Consider the following 19,027-nt stretch of genomic DNA (forward strand, 5'->3'; position numbering starts at 1 on the left):
TAGCTTTTTCCTGGCAGGGTTGCTCGCGGGAGATCGGCCGCTCGCACTTCTTCGCAGCCTGCAGCCACTGAGCCACCGAAGAGCTGCCGCTTCTGTTCGAGGGTGAGGTCGAGCCGCCTCTCCCCCCTCATCCCCTCGAGGTGCGTCGATCCCCGCCTGGGTCTCCCCGGGCTCCTCCTGGCCCGGCGCCCGGGGTTCCGTCCGTCCGTCTCGCGGAGCTGCGAGGAGGCGAGGCCGCGCATCTGGCCTCACCGGGGACCCCCCGAGTCCGCGTCTGGGGCGCGCGGGCGGGTTTGCTTTCCGCCGGCCTGGCGCTCGGCTCCGGCACTGGAGTGGCCGGGAGGGGAGGCCCCGTGTGGGCCACGACAAACTCATGCACCCCGCTCCGCAGTCCCCCAGCGCCCAAACCCCCCAGCTCGCCGTGCTCCGCTTCGTAGCGATGGGGCGAGGCGTCTGCAGCCTCGCTGGAGGCCTCTGCGCTTGTCCCGTGACTGCTCCGATTCTGGGATCGGAATCGGCCCTACTGTGCATCGGCGCTCGCGGTGATCAGAGTGGAGTTGCGAGGCCTCGGGGGCAGGGAGTGGCTGGGAGTGCTGCCTTCGACAGTGTCCGGCTTGGCGTCCTGGCTGATGCCCCTTTTACGACGCGTGTGTGACCCGGGCAAGCGACGTCACCTGTTTTTGGATCCTTATTGTGATCATCCGATGAGTAGTGCCTGCTTCCTTTTGGACTCGTGAGAACATACATGAAAGGACGAAATCAGACCTCACACGTGTGGTGGTAATAGTGTGAGTGGGTACATGCTTTGTACGCGCCCGGCACTTGTCTGGGTCCCCCTCGGGTTTGCAGCCTGTAAACCGAGTCTCTGCGCTCACGCTGCTGATGACCATGAAAAAAGGCACGTGCCCATAATCAGGATGTAAAAAAACCGGAGCACCGTCGCCACAGGTGCCCACCGCAGTCGGTGTGTGGCGTGGGGCATTGGTTGGCACGGCCCAGGCAGCTTCCCCGGGGAAGCATGTGGGGGCTTGGTCTGTGCTACTGATGCCCAGGTGGCACTGGTATTCCTTCAGCACAGCTCCGTGCAACCGGTGCGCTGCAGGCATTTTTAAAACATACAACCCCTGACTGTTTAGTCAGAGGCATCATCCACTTCTCACTCTCTCGCTGATGCATTGCCATTGGCGTTAAGAACTGCTGTATTTTCTTTCATCTTGAAACAACAGATTGATCCGCATTACTCTCTAGGATGTCCACTTGTTTCTCTGTCCCTTCCTGTAACAGTATTCCTCTGAAGAGTTGACCGTATTTGCTGTCTTCCCAATTTATTCACTCCCATTTTTTCTTGAACTTCTTCCAGCTAACTTTCATCCCCACTGTATCAAAAACATTTCATATCGGGACTTCCCAGTGCCTCTTTGTTGTAAAATCCATTGATCCGTTATTCTTAGACTTCTCTGCATCATGGGGAACAGCCGAGCACTCCGTTCTTCTTGAAACACTCTGACATCCAAGATGCCACTCCTGGAAGGTGGATAGGATGCTGGTTCCTCCTTGTCTTGCCAAATTCTAAAGTGTTGAGTGCCTCATGGCTCAGTCATGGAAATTGTTTATTTTATATTTACTCCCTAGAGGGATATTTAGTTTCATGGTTTTCAATACTGTCTATATGTTGCCAATTCCTAGATATAGCTCTGGAGTCCCTATCTTCCTGCTGCACTCTGCGTATATCCAGCTGCCTATTTAATGTCTTCACTCTTCGCTCAGATGTCCAGAAGAATCTTAACATGTTCAAAACTGAATTCCGGATCTTCATCCCACCCCCAAACCTGTTCTTTCTGCAATCCTATCTTTCACAAGTAAGCTGATGATGATAGCAATATTTATTTAGTGCTTATATATTGGAAGGCACTCTTCTCAGCTTTTTAATACACAGTCTTCATAACAGTCTTATTAGGTAGGTACTGTTATTACCCCTATTTTACAAACGGAGAAACTGAGGCGGGGATATTAAGTAACTTGTCTGTGTCACACAGCGGGTAGCAGTGCCTCCCAGGACACAAATCTATGTTGCCCCAAAACTGTGCTGTCCTCCCAGGCTTCTGTTTCTCACTCATATTCTATATCCATTCATCAGCAAATCCTCTTGACTGTATCTTCAAAATATATCCAGAACTGGATTATCTTGTATGACCTTCACTTTGCCACACTGTCGAAGCCACTTTCATCACTCATCTCAGTTATTGCAATAACTTCCTATTTGCTCCCTGTATAGTATATTCTTAACTCAGCAGTCATCTAAAACCCATCAGGCAATCTCCCTCTTCTGATGTCTTCTTCATCTCCCTTAGATAAAGTTCTACAAGTTCTCTCTGGCCATTTCTTTTTTTTTTTTTAAATATATTTTATTGATTTTTTACAGAGAGGAAGGGAGAGAGAGAGTTAGAAACATCGATGAGAGAGAAACATCGATCAGCTGCCTCCTGCACATCTCCTACTGGGGATGTGCCCGCAACCCAGGCACATGCCCTTGACCGGAATCGAACCTGGGACCTTTTAGTCCGCAGGTCGACGCTCTATCTACTGAGCCAAACCGGTTTTGGCCTCTCTGCCCATTTTTGACTGCTCTCCCTATCATGCTTCTTTAGCCTACCTTGCTGCTCAGCAGACCACACCAAGTGTACATCCTTTGTACTTACTGTTCATTTCGTCAGGAATTCTCTTTCCAATAGCCACGTGGTTTGTTTCCTCACTTCCTGAGGTTTCTGCTTAAATGTGCTTTTATAGAGGCCTTCCCAGACTACCCATGTAACATAGTGCCCCTCTACCCCTTATACCGTCATCTTGCCTACTGTAGATCTCCATATTCTTCTTGCCCTGCTGTATATTTTTCTCTCTGGCACTGGTGGTTTACTGTACATGCTCCTCTCACTATCAGGAAGTAGCCTGAGTGGTGAAAGGCTATGAAATGAACATCTGAAATATGGTTGAAAGAATTAAGGATTCTGACTAGAAAGGGGACTTCACAGCTCACGATAGCTGTCCTGAAACTTAACAGGTTGTCTAATGGAAGAGGTTCTACAGTACAGAACTAGGTCCAGTAGGGAAAAGTTACAGTGAGGGCTGTATAAGGAAGATCTTTTTAGTACTTCAGTGGGTGGTTTTGAAGAAGGAATGGGACGCCTTTTGAGTTTTCTGTTCTGGAAGGGTTTAAATCAGAATCAAGGACAACCCTTTGTGAGGTTCTTGCACCCAGCCCTGGGGCCCTGTGAAAGCACTGCTGTCCCTCATGCAGGGCTCCCTGTAAACTCGCACTGGATGTCTGCCTAGGCATTGTCCCTCTTTCTTTTACTGTGTGTGTTAGTATGTGTAATAAATCAGAATGTGATTGAGGATAAGAGGTGTAGTTTGATTACCAATTTGGGTTGGGAGAGGCTTTAAAATTATAAGATTTTGCAATCCTATTAAAAATCAGAAATGAGACTAGATTTTTAGGAGCAATTGTATTAATTTTATTTTAGAGCATCAACATTATTGTTTTTTAGGCATTAGAAAAGCTTCTAACATATTTGAGAGTCTATCATACATTTTAATTTATTAAAAACTAGAGGCCCGGTGCACAAAATTTGTACATGGGTAGGGTCCCCAGGCCTGGCTGGTGATCAGGACTGATCGGGGCCTTCTGGTTGCTGGCTGGGGCCCTCCTTCATTCTGTGCCACCCCTGGTGGTCAGCACACGTCATAGCGGGTGGTCGAACTCCCAAGGGGACAATTTGCATATTAGCCTTTTATTATATAGGATATTTAAAAGTTATTTTTCTATTTAGGTATAATTCACCATAACATTCATCATTATAAAATGTATACACCTCAGTGGTTTTTAGTAAATTCACAAGGTACAACCATCACTACTATCGGAACATTTTCATTATCTCCGGAAGACACCTCTGTTTCCATTAGCTGTCAGTTCTCATTGCTCCATCCCCCAGAACCTGGCAAACAACCACTAATCTTTCTGTCTCTGGATTAGCCTGTTTTAGGTATATATATATATATATAAAAGCCTAAGCAATTATTAGGACCGAATTACTGTGACGACCAGTCCACCAGTTGCTATGACATGCACTGACCACCAGGGGGCAGATGCTCAATGCAGGAGCTGCCCCCTGGTGGTCAGTGCGCTCCCACAGCCAACCTCCCGCAGCCCCTCCCCCTGGCCGGCTGGCCCCCATCGGCCCCTGGTGCTAAACCATTCAGAGAGACCTGATTCTGGGTCGGGGTTTCGTATGTAGCAGAGCAGCTCCCTCGCTGCCATCTATTGAAAGTCAACCCTCGACACAAGGGTTTGTCTTGCTCCCGTTCTCTCCCTTCTCCAGGGCCGCCCACCCGCCATGGTGGTGGTGCAGCAGTGAGGGAAGGAGGGGGGGGAGAGGTGGGGAACCACGCGGTGGTGGGGCACCGAGGGAGGCGTCGGTGTCTGGCATCTGTTCTTTCCATGCCCAGCCCAGCGACTGTCCCCTCCTTTCCCGACCCTGCTGGGGCCTTTGGGTGGCGGTGGATGCGGTTCCTTTCCCAGGGAGGCTGAGGGCTGGCGGCCAACCTCCTGCGTCGTCCCCCCCCCCAGTGCACCAATTTGTGCACAGAGCCTCTAGTTTTATATAAATGGAATCATACAAAATGTGGCCCTTAGTGTGTGACTGTTTTTTACTTATTATAATGTTATCAAGGTTCATGCATATTGTAGCATGAGCCAGTAATTCATTACTTTTTCATACCTGAATAGTATTCTCTTACTGGTATAGCACACTTTCTTTATCTGTTTCATCAGTTGATGGACGGCACTTAGCTTATTTCCACTTTTTAGCTGTTATGAATGATGCTGCTGTCAACATTCGCATACAGATTTTTATGTGAATATGTTTTCAGTCCTCTTGGATATATGCCTAAGAGTAGAATTGCTGGGTCATTGGGTAACTCTGTGGTAATAGCTTTTTGAGGAGCTGTCACAGCGATTTCCACAGTGGTTGCAACATGTACATCCCACCAGCAATGTGTGAAAGTTCTAATTTCTTCACATCATCACCAACACTTGTTCTTTTCCATTTTTTAAAAATTATAGCCATCCTAATGGGGAAAACTCTAATTTTTAAAAAAATGCTTTTCTATGTTAACATTCTAAATGATCAAACACTGGTAGATTATAGTGATTTAACTCTTTAGATTTATTAGAATCTGATGTAAATAAAGCCCACTGTATTTTTTTAAATGTTTTACTTATTTTGAGAGAGAAACATTGATTTGTTGTTTCGCTTATTTTTTTTTTAAAAATATATTTTATTGAGTTTTTACAGAGAGGAAAGGAGAGAGGCAGAGAGCTAGAAACATCAATGAGAGAGAAACATCAACCAGCTGCCCCCTGCACACTCCCCACTGGGGATGTGCCCACAACCAAGGCACATGCCCCTGACCGGAATCGAACCTGGGACCTTTCAGTCCGCAGGCCAACGCTCTATCCACTGAGCCAAACCGGTTTCGGCTGTTGTTTCGCTTATTTATGCATTCGTTAGTTGTTACTTTTCTTTCTGTCTTTTTTGGTTTGTTTTGTTTTTTTAAAACTCACCTGAGGATATTTTTCCATTGATATTTAGAGAGAGTGGAAGGGAGGGAGAGAGAGAAAAACATCCATGTGAGAGAGACACATTGATTGGTTGCCTCCTGCACATGCCATGGGGCCGAGGATCATCGATCCTGCAACTGAGGTACATGCCCTTTACTGGAATTGAACCTGTAACGCTTCTGTTTGCAGGCCTATGCTCTATCCACTGAGCAAAACCAGCTAGGGCTAGTTGTTTCCTGTATGTGCCCTGACTGGGTATCGAACCCACAACCTTGGTGTATTGGGATGATTCTCTAATCAACTGAGCTACCTGGCCAGGATGAGCCCAGTCTTAATGTGTGCTGTGTTTACTTCTGTTACCATGATAGGTCCAGATTTTTCACAAATAAATGGGAGAACATGATCATAAGGGCTAATATAAATGTATCATTGAACATCATCATGTTTGATCAGCTTATTATCTGGCAAATTTACTGGAAAAAAAACCCAACAAAACATATTCAGTTACAAATCTAAACTTCATTCTCCTTTTTTCTGAAGAAGCAAAGTTTTTCATATCTCTGAGCGCTGAATTAAAAAAAAAAGTCTCAGGTGGGAAGTAAACAACATGTAGACAATATATAGAGGTATCCTCACTAAAGCATAATTGAGTGAGTATAATTTTTAATTGTGATACACTAGTGTGGGCTGTATTCATATTTGGCACACGTTTTTGCATGTTTCTTGCCATTGTTTGGAAAATTTAACTCTAGTATTGATTATCTTTTTAAAAATCATATTTTTTCCCATTTATATACTGTTTTCCAGAAACATACATAGAAGCTTGGGACAAGATATTTATCTGATTTCTGGTAAGTTAACTGACAGATTTAGAGAGTAACATAAAATAATTGTGTGGCTGTATTTTCAGTCATTTAAGATTTAAGATAATTTTTAGAAGATAAAAATGATACTGATAAAATTTTATTATTACATAATGCCAAAGGAAAAGACAGCTTTTCTATAAACCTGCTTATAAAAGATAATATCCAAAAATGTATGTCGTAATTTCCTAAAGACGTGAGTTACTTCTGTTGAATCAGATATTAATGTTACCTTTTGTGAAGAAGAGAGCTATCTCAACATAACCTGGTGTAAGATACATTCAGTATGCTCTACTTAAGGTAAAAGTCACATTATTAAGATCAATCTGAAGTTTCATTCTTCATCAGCCTTCTTTCCCTCTCTCAGTTATAACTTGTGAGTTATTTCAAAAGCTAAACCTGATACACTTTCTGAGTGGACAAATGAAATCTTATAATTTTCACATTTAAATCTGCAACAATCTACTCATTTTTGGTAGAAATGACTTTATATAGTACTTGTATAGACTAAAATTTTTAACTTTTTAGCTATGAAAAGAATAACATTGGATTATTTTTCCATTCTAGTGGCAAAATTAAAGACTTGTCATGATAATGAAGAAAGAAACTGAATTTGTCATTTTCACCTAAAGAAAAATGATAGACAGAAATCAAACCTGTACAGGACAGTACTCTATGCCCTATATGAGTTGTCTGATTCACATATTTGAAGAATGGTTTGGCGTGGAACAATTGGAGGACTATTTGAATTTTGCAAACTATCTCTTATGGGTTTTTACACCGCTAATACTTTTAATACTTCCTTACTTTACTATTTTTCTTCTCTACCTTACTATTGTTTTCTTACACATTTATAAGAGGAAGAATGTATTAAAAGAAGCCTATTCTCATAATTTATGGGATGGCGCAAGGAAGACAGTAGCAACTCTGTGGGATGGACATGCGGCAGTTTGGCATGGTAAGCAAGATTGCATTGATCTTTGTGTTTGTGGCATGGAAACGATATCATTCCATTTCCCTGATTGAGAAGATACTGAAAAATATAATGGGATATTTACTATTTTTTATCTATTTGCATGCATTGTGCATGTATACGTCTTAAAATGATTTTTCTCAAATACATTAGTGTCCATTAAAGAACTACACAGCAGTTAAACTATTACTATAAGCTAAAATATAAAAATTTATATTTAAGACATCTAAAAGAGTAAGAGACTATTTAAAACATTATAGAAAACTGTTTTGAAAATACTTCAATTATTTAGTACCATTTAATTCCTATTGTTTAAAATAGGTTTGACTTTCCCAGTGTAGAGATATTTTAAAAATGAATACTAAATATAATTTGTATACCAAAAGTTACCTTTTTAGGTATGATTCAATTTTGGAGGTTATTATATCTTTCTCAATAAATGAGATAGCAGTGCGTTTATCTCCAGGATATTCATTTTTTTCTTTGTTATTTCAGAAAATGTAATGTGAATTTAATGGTTGGTGCTGAACTTATTTGTAGCAGAATATCTAATTTTGAGGTGTCTTATTTAATTATTGAGGTATTTTAAAATATGCACTTATGACTCAGAGGAGGTTAAAATGTATATACCTTTCGAGCCCAACCAGGGACGCCAAAAATATGTATGTATGTATGTATGTGTATGTGTGTGTTTTAATGTTTGTCATAATAAAACATTACTGTTTTAATGTTTTATTATGATAACATTATTTTTATTAGATAAATGAAACTTTAAAAAATTTTTACTGCTTTCAGAGAGGAAGGAAGAGAGAGAGACAGAGAAACATCAATCATGAGAGAGAATCATTGATTGGCTGCCTCCTGCACGCCCCCTACTGGGGATGAACCCGCAATCTGGGCATGTGCCCTTTGACCAGAATCAAACCTGGGACTCCTCAGTCCACAGGCTGATACTCTATCCACTGAGCCAAACCAGCTAGGGCGATAAATGATACTTTTAAAATGATTTTCTTTATCCTGTTCTTTAGTGACATATATAAAAGGCATTTGTGTGCATATTTGGATTTTGTATTGGTGTCAAGTCAGTTTTAATCGTGCTTTTTAAAGAATCTTCAAAGGAATTTTTAACTAATATAAATGGTCATTGTAAAAAATGTGTCAAAAAATAAAAATAAAATAATAGTCACCTAAAATTTACCATAATGTGTATAATTTATTTTATTAATCTTCACCCAAGGATTCATTGATTCTAGAGAAAAAGAGGGAGGGAAGGAGCAGAGGGAGGGAGGGAGGGAGGGAGAGGGAGAGAGAGAGAAAGAGAGAAAGAGAGAGAGAGAGAGAGAGAATATGAATGTGTGACAATTGGTTGCTTCCTGATGAACCCTGACTAGGTATCAAATAGTTATGTGCCCAACCAGGAATTGAACCTGAAACTTCTTGGTGGGTGGGACAGTGCTCAACCAACTGAGCCACCTGGCTGAGCAGTGTGTAGGGGTTTTTTTATGACAAATTTAGAAGGGATCTATCTCAGGAGGAGATTATTCTATCTGAAATCATGCTGCTGATGTCTAAGCCAGTAGCGGGTTAACACCTTTACCTAATAAATACTGCTATGGAGATGAGACTACTTGGGCTCCAGTGTAGCCGTCAGATCCTCTCTCTGTGGGCTAAGCTACATGGAAAGCCAAAAACTCAGGAGAGTGCTCGGTGAGCATTGGACCACTGCAGAGGAGGTAATAAATTTGTATTTAACGGCATCAAGTAAGAGCCCTATTCACCCCAGAATAGTATGTTCTTATTAATGGAGCCCAGACTACTCCAAATCTGCATATTGAGGCTCCTCCTCCCTGGACAGTGGTTGGATGGACATTGACCATAATTGCCTTTGTGATTGCTTTCTCTGAGCTCTTGCTCATCAGATCCTCTTAGGATTGGTGTAGTATAGGCAGGAGACGATGGGCCACACTTAGAAACTAACCTTGGGAAGAAAGTGGTACATTTAAGAGAGTTTTTGCATTGAAGTTGGTGACCAGGCGAATAGAGTCAGAGAGGAGGAGTTAAAGTGCTACAAGATTTCTACTTCTGCTACACAGGAAAACATTGGACCAGAAGTGCTCTGTTTAGATGAACAGAAGCACAAAGGTGGGAAAGCATACTAGTAGTTAGGGAGCCATCATTGGTTCATATGATGCATGAAAGAATCTGAATAATATCACTAGTTGGGCAATTATCACTTGTGGACTTAAGTGATAATCCACCGATGCTTTCCAAGCCAGGAGCGGTATGATCTATTTGTGCTTTAAGAGTGACACAGTTAAATAATATTTGGACTTTATGTTTATTGGCACTATGGTAAACTGTAGTTTCTGTCAAGAATTGAATTGATTAGCTAAACTTTTCTGCTTTCAATCAGATGATTTGGTATATGTAAGTAGTTCAATTATTTCTTAAATAGTTTTTTAAAATATTCTGAAAGCAAGAAAGAACCTCAAAAATATTTTGTTTAGAATCCCTCAAAGAAGTATTCTTTATTTCTCAGAAAATGTATCTGATGAGACAGTTGATCCTTTTGGTAACTTCAGATAACTTTAGTGATTGTTCTGTCAAGCTTAAAGTAAACTGAATTAACTTGAATTAGTCTTAGGTAATTGGAAAGAAATGTTAAAAAACAAAAACATGAAATCTTGAAATATCACTAAATTTAATTTTAATTTTTATTTATTTATTTTTTAAAATATATTTATTGGTTTCAGAGAGGAAGGGAGAAGCAGAGAGAGATAGAAACATCAATGATGAGAGAGAATCATTGATGGGCTGCCTCCAACATGCCCCCCACTGGGGACCGAGCCCGCAACCCCAGCATGTGCCCTTGGCCGGAATCGAACCTGGGACCCTTCAGTCTGCAGGTCGACGCTCTATCCACTGAGCCAAGCCGGCCAGGGCTAAATTTAATTTTTACAAGCTTTCATTCTTTTGACCTGAAACTAACATATTAAATGTCAACTATAATTTAAATTTTTTTTAATTCTTAATCATTATCTTGAGTCCACTTGAATTATTATCAAGTAGTTCATGCTTTCAATACCAGAATCACAGTCACCATTCTTAATTTAATCTGTTTGGTGAAGACCTTAGAAACTACGATAAAAAGGAATTTCCTGCACTAAAATTTATACTGAAATCTTTATTTGAATGCTTGTTTCTTAGCAAAGCAAATGGATAAAACCTTAAGGGAAAGAAACAGACTAAAAGTTTCAGATTTCCATATTCTGGACTCTTCTTTTGTCTCTGACTGTGAGCAGCAATCCTTGGGAGAGCTGTGCTGTGTGAGGCAGTGTATGGCTGTAGGAACTTCCTTCCCTTTTCTGCTATAGTCAAGGGAATTTCCTTTTTACCTTTCCTTTTTCTTTGAGCTTAATAATGCTCTTGGCCTCTGGATGCTTGCTTTTTTCTTTCCTCCCTCCCTCCCTTCCAGAAAGTCTTCCAAAGCAATTTTATTTAATTGGATGGAGTATCAACCAAAATGGTGTTCCTTTAATTACATAAAAATAATAACAAAAACATCTTAGAACTGCTTTTGCTGCATCTTATTAAGTTTTAGTATGTTGCATTTCTCTCTTTTTTAATCCTCTCCTGAGGACATGCTTTCATTGCTTTATTTTATTTATTTATTTATTTATTTAGAGAATAAGGGAGAGAGAGAGAGAGAGAGAAACATAGCTGTGAGAATGAAACATTGATCAGTTGCATTCCATACATGCCCCTATCAGAGATCAAACCCACAACCTAACCAGTATGTACTCTGACCGGAAATTGAACCCGCCACCTTTTAGTTTACGGGATGATGCTCCAACCAACAGTGCCACATGGGCCAGGGCAAATATGTTGCATTTTCATTTTCAATTGTCTCAAGATACTGTTTTTTATTTCTTGTTTGATGCCTTCACTGACCCATTTGTTCAGTAGGCTTTTTTCTTTTTGCTAGGACCTGCTGCGCCTGTGCCCTGACTGGTGAGATGGGAAGAAAAAGCAGATCTTATAACTAGAGCCATGATCACATTTCACGTGCTCCTTGGCGTATCAGTTCCCAACTCCTATGATAAAATACTCAAGAGTATTTTCCTCTGAAACATAGGTGGAGCTTACCTTAATATTCCTCACAATCCACCAACAGTACAGGATCGCTATGAAAAATGTATTGGTGTTCGGTAACAGTGTGAAGGACAGTAGGCAGATTAGTTTAGCTGGTGGTGGAGAACAGATTAAATTAGAAGAGTCTCATTCCTCTCCTCACGTCCACTACCCTTTACAACCTGTCATTTGCTTCCCTTGCTGAAACCCTTGTTCTCTAATTTTACTGGTGTTATTGGAGAGATGGTTTCTTGACACCCAGTTCAAATTTCTGATCACTCTTTTGCTTTGTTTTTCCCCTAATGTATACTTAGTAATAAGCATATTTGAAGTATTTGCATTTTGTCTTTCTAACAGGTTATGAAGTTCATGGAATGGAAAAAATACCAGAAGGACCAGCGCTTATAATTTTTTATCATGGAGCTATTCCCATAGATTTTTATTACTTCATGGCTAAAATTTTTATCCAAAAAGGCAGAACTTGCCGAGTAGTAGCTGATCACTTTGTCTTTAAAATTCCAGGTAAACTTTCACTGTACATAATGTTAATTAACACCATCAAATTATGGGATAGTCTGTATCTTTGAGCTCTCTGTATCATTTAGAAAAACTTTTTGCCTTTTTAGTTTGCACACTTGGAACTCCAATTTGGGAGCATCTAATTATCCTCATTATAGCCAAAAGCTTATTTGATCTCTTTCTTTATTATCAGGTATTTAGACCTTATTTTTCAAAGTTAAATACTGAAATTTTTACTTTTAAAAATTAAATTATATTTGCAAAGCAATGTATATTTTGGTACACAGAGTATATTATGTGTTTTTTTTTGTCATATTTCTTGACTTTATACTTGGCAGACTTATAACTTAAGATTGAGGACCACATTCTTTTTAATCTGTTCATAAAGGCTTTGTACCCTTTAAAAAAGATTAATTAACCAAATGTTTTCAAACACAATAGAATTCTCTTTTAAAAATCTCTGTAAACTCATTGAGATTTAATCTTATTTTCGTCTGTTATTAAATTACCAGAAATAAGCCAAAAAGTTTGCAGTTTGTTCTCTGGAATAATAATAATAAAAAAAGCGACCTATCAACCAGACAGACAAACACCAAACAGTGAATTAAATAACAGCCTACTCAGTACCTTTCATAGACATGGTTAATGTTTTGGGTATCCTTAAGTCACTAAAAAGACATTTGTATTTTTTAAAATATGTTTTTGTTGATTTCGGAGAGGAAGAGAGAGGGAGAGAGAGATAGAAACATCAGTGATGAGAGAGAATCATTGATTGGCTGCCACCTACATGCCTCCTAGGGGATTGAGCCTGCACCCCCGGACATGTGCCTTTGACCGGAATCGAACCTGGGACCCTTCAGTCTGCAGGTCGTTGCTTTATCCACTGAGCCAAACAAGCTAGGGCAGTCATTTGTATTTTGTGTATAAACTAAATAGACTATCAAAGGTTTTTCTTTAGAAAGTAATATGATCATTTTATAGTAAAATTTGAAAATTAGAGGAAAAAAACATCATTATACTAGTAATCTTGTTACTCTAATATAACCAGTTAGCCTTTTAATTTATTTTGTTTCATTTTTAATTCACATATTCACGTATTATGCTTAAGTAAAGAATAGTTTTAATGGATGACTGAAATATTTAATTGCTTAGTTTTCTCTTATGAAACATTAGGGTACTTCCATTTTTTTTCTTATACATAATAGAAAGTGAATATTTTTATTTAGCCTTTGGCTTTTAAAGTACTTTCTCCCTTTATGATCTTATCATTCAGGAAACCTCCCTTGTTCATTCATTTATTATGATACTGCTCTAATTAAATCAGTGGGCTTTTAATGTAATGTAACATGAAAATTATTTCAATTTTAATAATATTTATAATCTTGTTTTAGATCCTTAAACCTATGAGAAGGTTGATTAGTCTGCATAGTTTTTACTACTCATTTCATTTTCCAGTTTTAAGGAATAATGTATACTATCATCAGTACTCTAAAGTTTCAGTTTAGGATTTGCTTAAAATATTTAATTACTTGACAGGATTATATTTTCTTCTAAAATAGTTGTAATTTTTTAAATTATATACTATTAGGACCTGCAATTAGCTGTTCCTAAGTCAAACACTCACTTTAGTAAAAACTCTTAATGATTTTGCTATTATTATTGACATAAAATTTTCTTGGAATTAGCATCATCTAACGTATAATTTCAGTAGATTTTATTATGGCTTGCCAGTTTTGGTAGGGCTAAGCAGAGTCAGATTCACATGCTCTTGAGTGAGTCTTTCTTACAGGGTTAATGGAAGATTAGATTTGTGACTGCTAATAGGATATTATTTCTGATTGCTTTAATAAATGCTGTAGACAGTGTTTAGCCATGAGATGCTAGTGGAAGGAACTTTGGAACAGAATCCCTGCCCTGCCATTTGCTTGGTGTGTGACTTTGAGCAAGCCACTCACACTCTGAGCCAACTTTTCCTCTTCTGTAAAATAATGATAAGAATCCCTGTTTTCCAAGGTTTTTGTGAGTTTTAATTAAAAATTTGAATATGTAAAGTAGCCAGAGTAGAAGGTGATCACTAAGAGGTCATCAATAGTAGGTGATGTATAAGATGAAGCTATTATTTTATCAGCAATATTAATCTTATGTTAACCTGGAGAGTTCTTGTTGATTTTTAAAAAGTTAAAAAGAATTTACTGATTTAAGTATAGATAGTACATTTTATAGGTTGTGAAGATATTTGCTCTTGAAGAATTGGACAAGAAATACTTAAGATACATATTCATGCTAATGTTTCTTACAGGGTTTAGTTTATTACTTGATGTATTTTGTGCTCTACATGGACCAAGAGAAAAATGTGTTGAAATTCTGAGGAGTGGTCACTTGTTAGCTATTTCACCAGGTGGAGTTCGAGAAGCCCTAATTAGTGATGAAACCTACAACATCATATGGGGTAATCGTAAAGGCTTCGCTCAGGTTGCAATTGATGCAGAAGTGGTGAGTTGTATATAAAGCTAATTATTAAAGTAAAGCTAGGTTGTATTTATAATAGATGCTCAAATAGTGAGCCAAAGTATATAAGAATTTAGATACTGTCATTGCAGTACTTTAAGTTAGTGTACATAACTCTTAAAGGGTAGCAGTAGAGCAATGTTCCTTTGGATGGGAAACCATCTGAAAAATTCAATCTGGAAATTTGGCAAATATTCAGCAAAATTTTATTTTACATTTCGAAATCCAGCATCTTTTAATCAGATTTATAGAATTCTTTTATTTCTTTAGTTATACTTATTTTCGTAAGTAATAATCAGTCCACCTCTATGTATTTTAATCCTTTTGTACGATTGACTTGGCATATGTCAGTGATGGTTGTTGGTTGGTTTCATTGCAATTCTTTTATCTGTGATCAATTTATATTACAAAAGGACTCAAATAATAAATGACTAATCATTTTTTATCAAGAAATGTGATCAGCTATCTAGTATGAATAAAAATGACAAATAGGTGTGGGTGATATTTAGATCTTTTTAAAAGACTTTACAAATGAATTTGTCAAAGTTAGATGTTCTGGGTTTCGATTATTCTACTTAATAGACTGAAGAATGTGAATACCATTTTATTTTTTTCTTTTGCCTTGGAAAGTATTTCTCAGCCTTTTGGTCTCCATAGTGTACTTTGTCCTATGAAATATTTAGTACTCATGGAATGGTTTCTTCTTTGTTTTCTGTTTGTTTTAATTTTAGATTGTCTGTGAGAAAAACAAGTAGTAGTATCTTGGACAAGGTGTGCTCTTTTTCTAGCCCAATCGATTAGCTAAAGACAGCTGCCAGTACTTCACATTTTAGTTTTTTGTGTACCCATTTTGCCACATCAAAGACCAGCGTACACCTTTATTTTTTTAAAAATACATTTTATTGATTTTTTACAGAAAGTAAGGGAGAGGGATAGAGAGTTAGAAACATTGATGAGAGAGAAACACTGATCAGCTGCCTCCTGCACACCCCCTACTGGGGATGTGCCCGCAACCAAGGTACATGCCCTTGAAAAAGAATCGAACCTAGGACCCTTCAGTCTGCAGGCTTACGCTCTATCCACTGAGCCAAACCGGTTAGGGCTCAGTGTATAGAGCCCTATTCATCTTGCCTATTCATCTTGCAGACTACTGAATAAAAAGAAAAAGCTAATGGATAATTCATTCTAACCCAAGACCAGTATTTGAAAAAGAGTGGAAATTTTCTCTATATATTTTTTTCTCTATATTTTTTAATTTCAGGATTGTAATAAATACAATGCATTGAGCTCTATTCTCTCTTGTACGTATGTATATGTAACTTTTAGAAGTAAGTTATTGCTGTATAGTACTTTAATAATGTGATCCCAGTATAACAGTTAATGTACTTGCCCAAGTGTTTAACCCCTAGAGTGCCAGGGAGCGCGATCACGCTCCTCCTGTCTTTCGCCAAAAGTCCCAGGAGCGCTATCAAAGCTTCGAAATGGCATCCAGTTCTAAGTCTGCTTTTATTAGTGATGATGATATTATTAAATATGTCAATGTAGTAAGCTTTCCTTAAGTTTTTGAATATGTAACTTCATTTACTAGCGTTTCATAATTTTTTTCCTAAACTGCTGTAAAATCAGCAAAAATTCCTTGGCAATTTTAGCATAGTTCCTAGGATATTGGTTAGCACTCAAAGGGTTAATAATACACAATGTAAAAATTTAAATACTGTTGTCCTACAGTAGATTATAAACTCTCTCAGGACAAGGCCATCTTTTTAAATTCTGAGTTCCCAGTACACTGACAGGCACTTAGTAGGCTACTTGTATTTGTTAAATTGATTTTTAAAACATTGTTAATCAACACTAGAAAGGAGCCTTTTGAATTTTATTTTGTATTAATTGTATTAGTAATATAGAAAATTAATTGTATTTTCCAAAAAGTCTTAAGTACTGATGTAGAAAACAAAACCTTAGACCATATGAATAATATAGAATACAAAAGGAATATACACAGTTATACAAAATGTAAGGATATGTAGTATATTTTTTTAGCAATAATAAAAGCTAAAAGCTAATCAAACAGTTTAATTTTTCAGTTTATATTCTAAAAGAATTATTTCTTCTAAGGTTTAAGATAAACATGACGTTGATCATGGGATTCTAATTTGTCATCCTTAAGTTTACAGTTTTAAAGGACATTGCCTGGAAGAAAGCCCAAAAGAAATAAATTATATAGAGAAAGGAACTCGGATTCCAATCCTTGAAAGAGTTTCTAAATAATTAATTAAGATAGTCTAGATACTTTAGTTAAGGATTTTATATGAAATTTGAGAAAATCTAATAAACAGCCTTTTACCAGTTTATAAATAAACAAAAATGTTTAACATTGCTGATTTACAAAAGAGTATTATAGGTTTGATAAATCTTGTACCACCCCAGCCTTTTGCAGTGCTTTTAAAGGTTATGGTGGCACTCCTCCATAGTAAGTAGGTGACACATTTATTATTCCAGTGTTACAGCTGAGGAAACTCAGGCAAAGAGAGATGAAGGGATGGAGCAGTGGTTCTCAACCTTCCTAATGCTGCGACCCTTTAATACAGTTCCTCACGTTGTGGTGACCCCCAATTTCATTGTTACAATTTGAACATAATTAAAGCATAGTGATTAATCACAAAAACAATATGTAATTATATATGTGTTTTCCGATGGTCTTAGGCGACCCCTGTGAAAGGGTTATTCGACCCCCAAAGGGGTCGTGACCCACAGGTTGAGAACCACTGGATGGAGGGACCAGGTCACACAGCAGGGCAGAGCAGAGCAGAGTACACAGTTCTGGACTGCAGGCAACTGGTGCTGTTGCCATTACTGATGGCATTTCGCCGTGAGCCTCCTGACCTTGAGATCAGAGGGCATTTCCCCATACCTGAGGAAAACCTTTCAGTCATATCATTGTAAAAGTTACAAGTATCCCTTCTGGAAAACCCCTTCACAGCTTCACAGATTTGTCATAAACTGTGACCAAAGATTTAAGACTGTTCGTGCAGGATTAAATACATTTCAATTGTGACATAGTAACAGAAATTAAAGTTAAAAAGTTAGATCATCAATGCAAGCTCACAAAATACTGGTTAGAAAATATTTAAGGTTCATCTGATAGTTGCAGCTTTTTTTATGTAATATAAATCACTCTTATTTTGTGGATTCCTGAGAATTATGACTTTGGTAAGAATTTTTAGGTAACTTCATGTCTAAATAAGTTGGGAAAAATTAGCCCATTTACTTTAGTTGGAAGACAAATAACAGATATAAAAGAAAATAGCATTTGTTCCAATAAAATTATTTATATGTATTATTTCAACCTACTAAAAAATCTTTGAGATATGATAATAATTAGCCCCATTTTAACATGAAAAAACAGACTTTGACATGGTAAGTAACTTGTTCAGTGGTCCCACTTTTTTAGTGGCAAAGTTAGGACTCCCAAGACAATGTAAAGCTGATTCTTCAAGAATAGTTTTAACAAAATACACAGTCTCTTTCTCTTGCACATGTATTCATACTCATACATACAGAGACGCATGTATACATGTAAACCGAATGTAATGCTAGGTTACTTTTGCAACTATGTTGTATATAAAGTGTGCACAAGAAAAGGAATGAATAACTGTACTACAACATCAGGTTGTAATAAAGCGATGTTTGTAGCTTAAAGGCTTTAGCTTGCAGGCAAATTTAGGAACAACGTGTCCAAAATATAGCTTGGAATACTGAGCCTTCTAGGCAAGCTTTCTCTGTCCAGTAGGTTTCTGGAAATGTTCAGCTTCTGGAGAGTTAGGTATTTAAAGGATGATGTGCCCCCTGAAGTGTGTTTAAATAATGCATACTTCAGTACCAACTTTGGGGTTCATGTCAGCCAGTAGACATGAATCCAGCAGACAAGGCACAGTGGTGAATATATGGGCCGAAAGTTTTCTGTTCCTTGGGCATTTTAAGTTCTCAATTCTAAAGTCATAGCTATTTAAAACATTAAGATTTCAGCTATCATTTTATTTTACACTAGTGATGGTTTCCTAGATTGAAATCTGAATTTTTAAAAAAATATATTTTATTGATTTTTTACAGAGAGGAAGGGTGAGAGATAGAGAGTTAGAAACATCGATGAGAGAGAAACATCAATCAGCTGCCTCTCGTACATCTCCTACTGGGGATGTGCCCGCAACTCAGGCACATGCCCTTGACCAGAATCGAACCTGGGACCTTTCAGTCCGCAGGCCGACGCTCTATCCACTGAGCCAAACCGGTTTTGGCTGAAATCTGAATTTTTTACAAAAGCGTCAATGTACTTTGTCTTATATGCTTGCTTTGTGAATTAACTCCATTGAATTTTAAAACCTTCACATGACTTCTTTTCTTTACCTGACTTCACTC

General features: G+C 38.2%; 1 protein-coding gene across 6 annotated transcripts in view; it reads left to right on the forward strand.

Annotated features, from left to right (window-relative positions):
* The first annotated feature begins 6 nt into the window (after positions 1–6).
* TMEM68 (transmembrane protein 68) overlaps positions 7–19,027 on the forward strand; it is a 26,507-nt gene continuing 7,486 nt past the window's right edge. For 3 of the 6 annotated variants that reach the window (XM_006769072.2, XM_006769075.2, XM_006769074.2), the window contains exons 1-5: positions 7–140; positions 6,425–6,468; positions 7,048–7,438; positions 11,942–12,106; positions 14,403–14,596. In XM_006769072.2, the coding sequence (XP_006769135.1) occupies positions 7,117–7,438; positions 11,942–12,106; positions 14,403–14,596 (681 nt within the window). In that variant the 5' untranslated portion in view covers positions 7–140; positions 6,425–6,468; positions 7,048–7,116. Of the gene's footprint in view, positions 141–1,686; positions 1,860–6,424; positions 6,469–7,047; positions 7,439–11,941; positions 12,107–14,402; positions 14,597–19,027 lie in introns of all 6 variants that reach the window. The other 3 variants (XM_015567434.1, XM_015567436.1, XM_015567435.1) reach the window with 3 other exon arrangements.

The sequence above is a fragment of the Myotis davidii genome, unplaced genomic scaffold (assembly GCF_000327345.1).
Source record: "Myotis davidii unplaced genomic scaffold, ASM32734v1 scaffold1, whole genome shotgun sequence".
NCBI classification, from domain to species: domain Eukaryota; kingdom Metazoa; phylum Chordata; class Mammalia; order Chiroptera; family Vespertilionidae; genus Myotis; species Myotis davidii.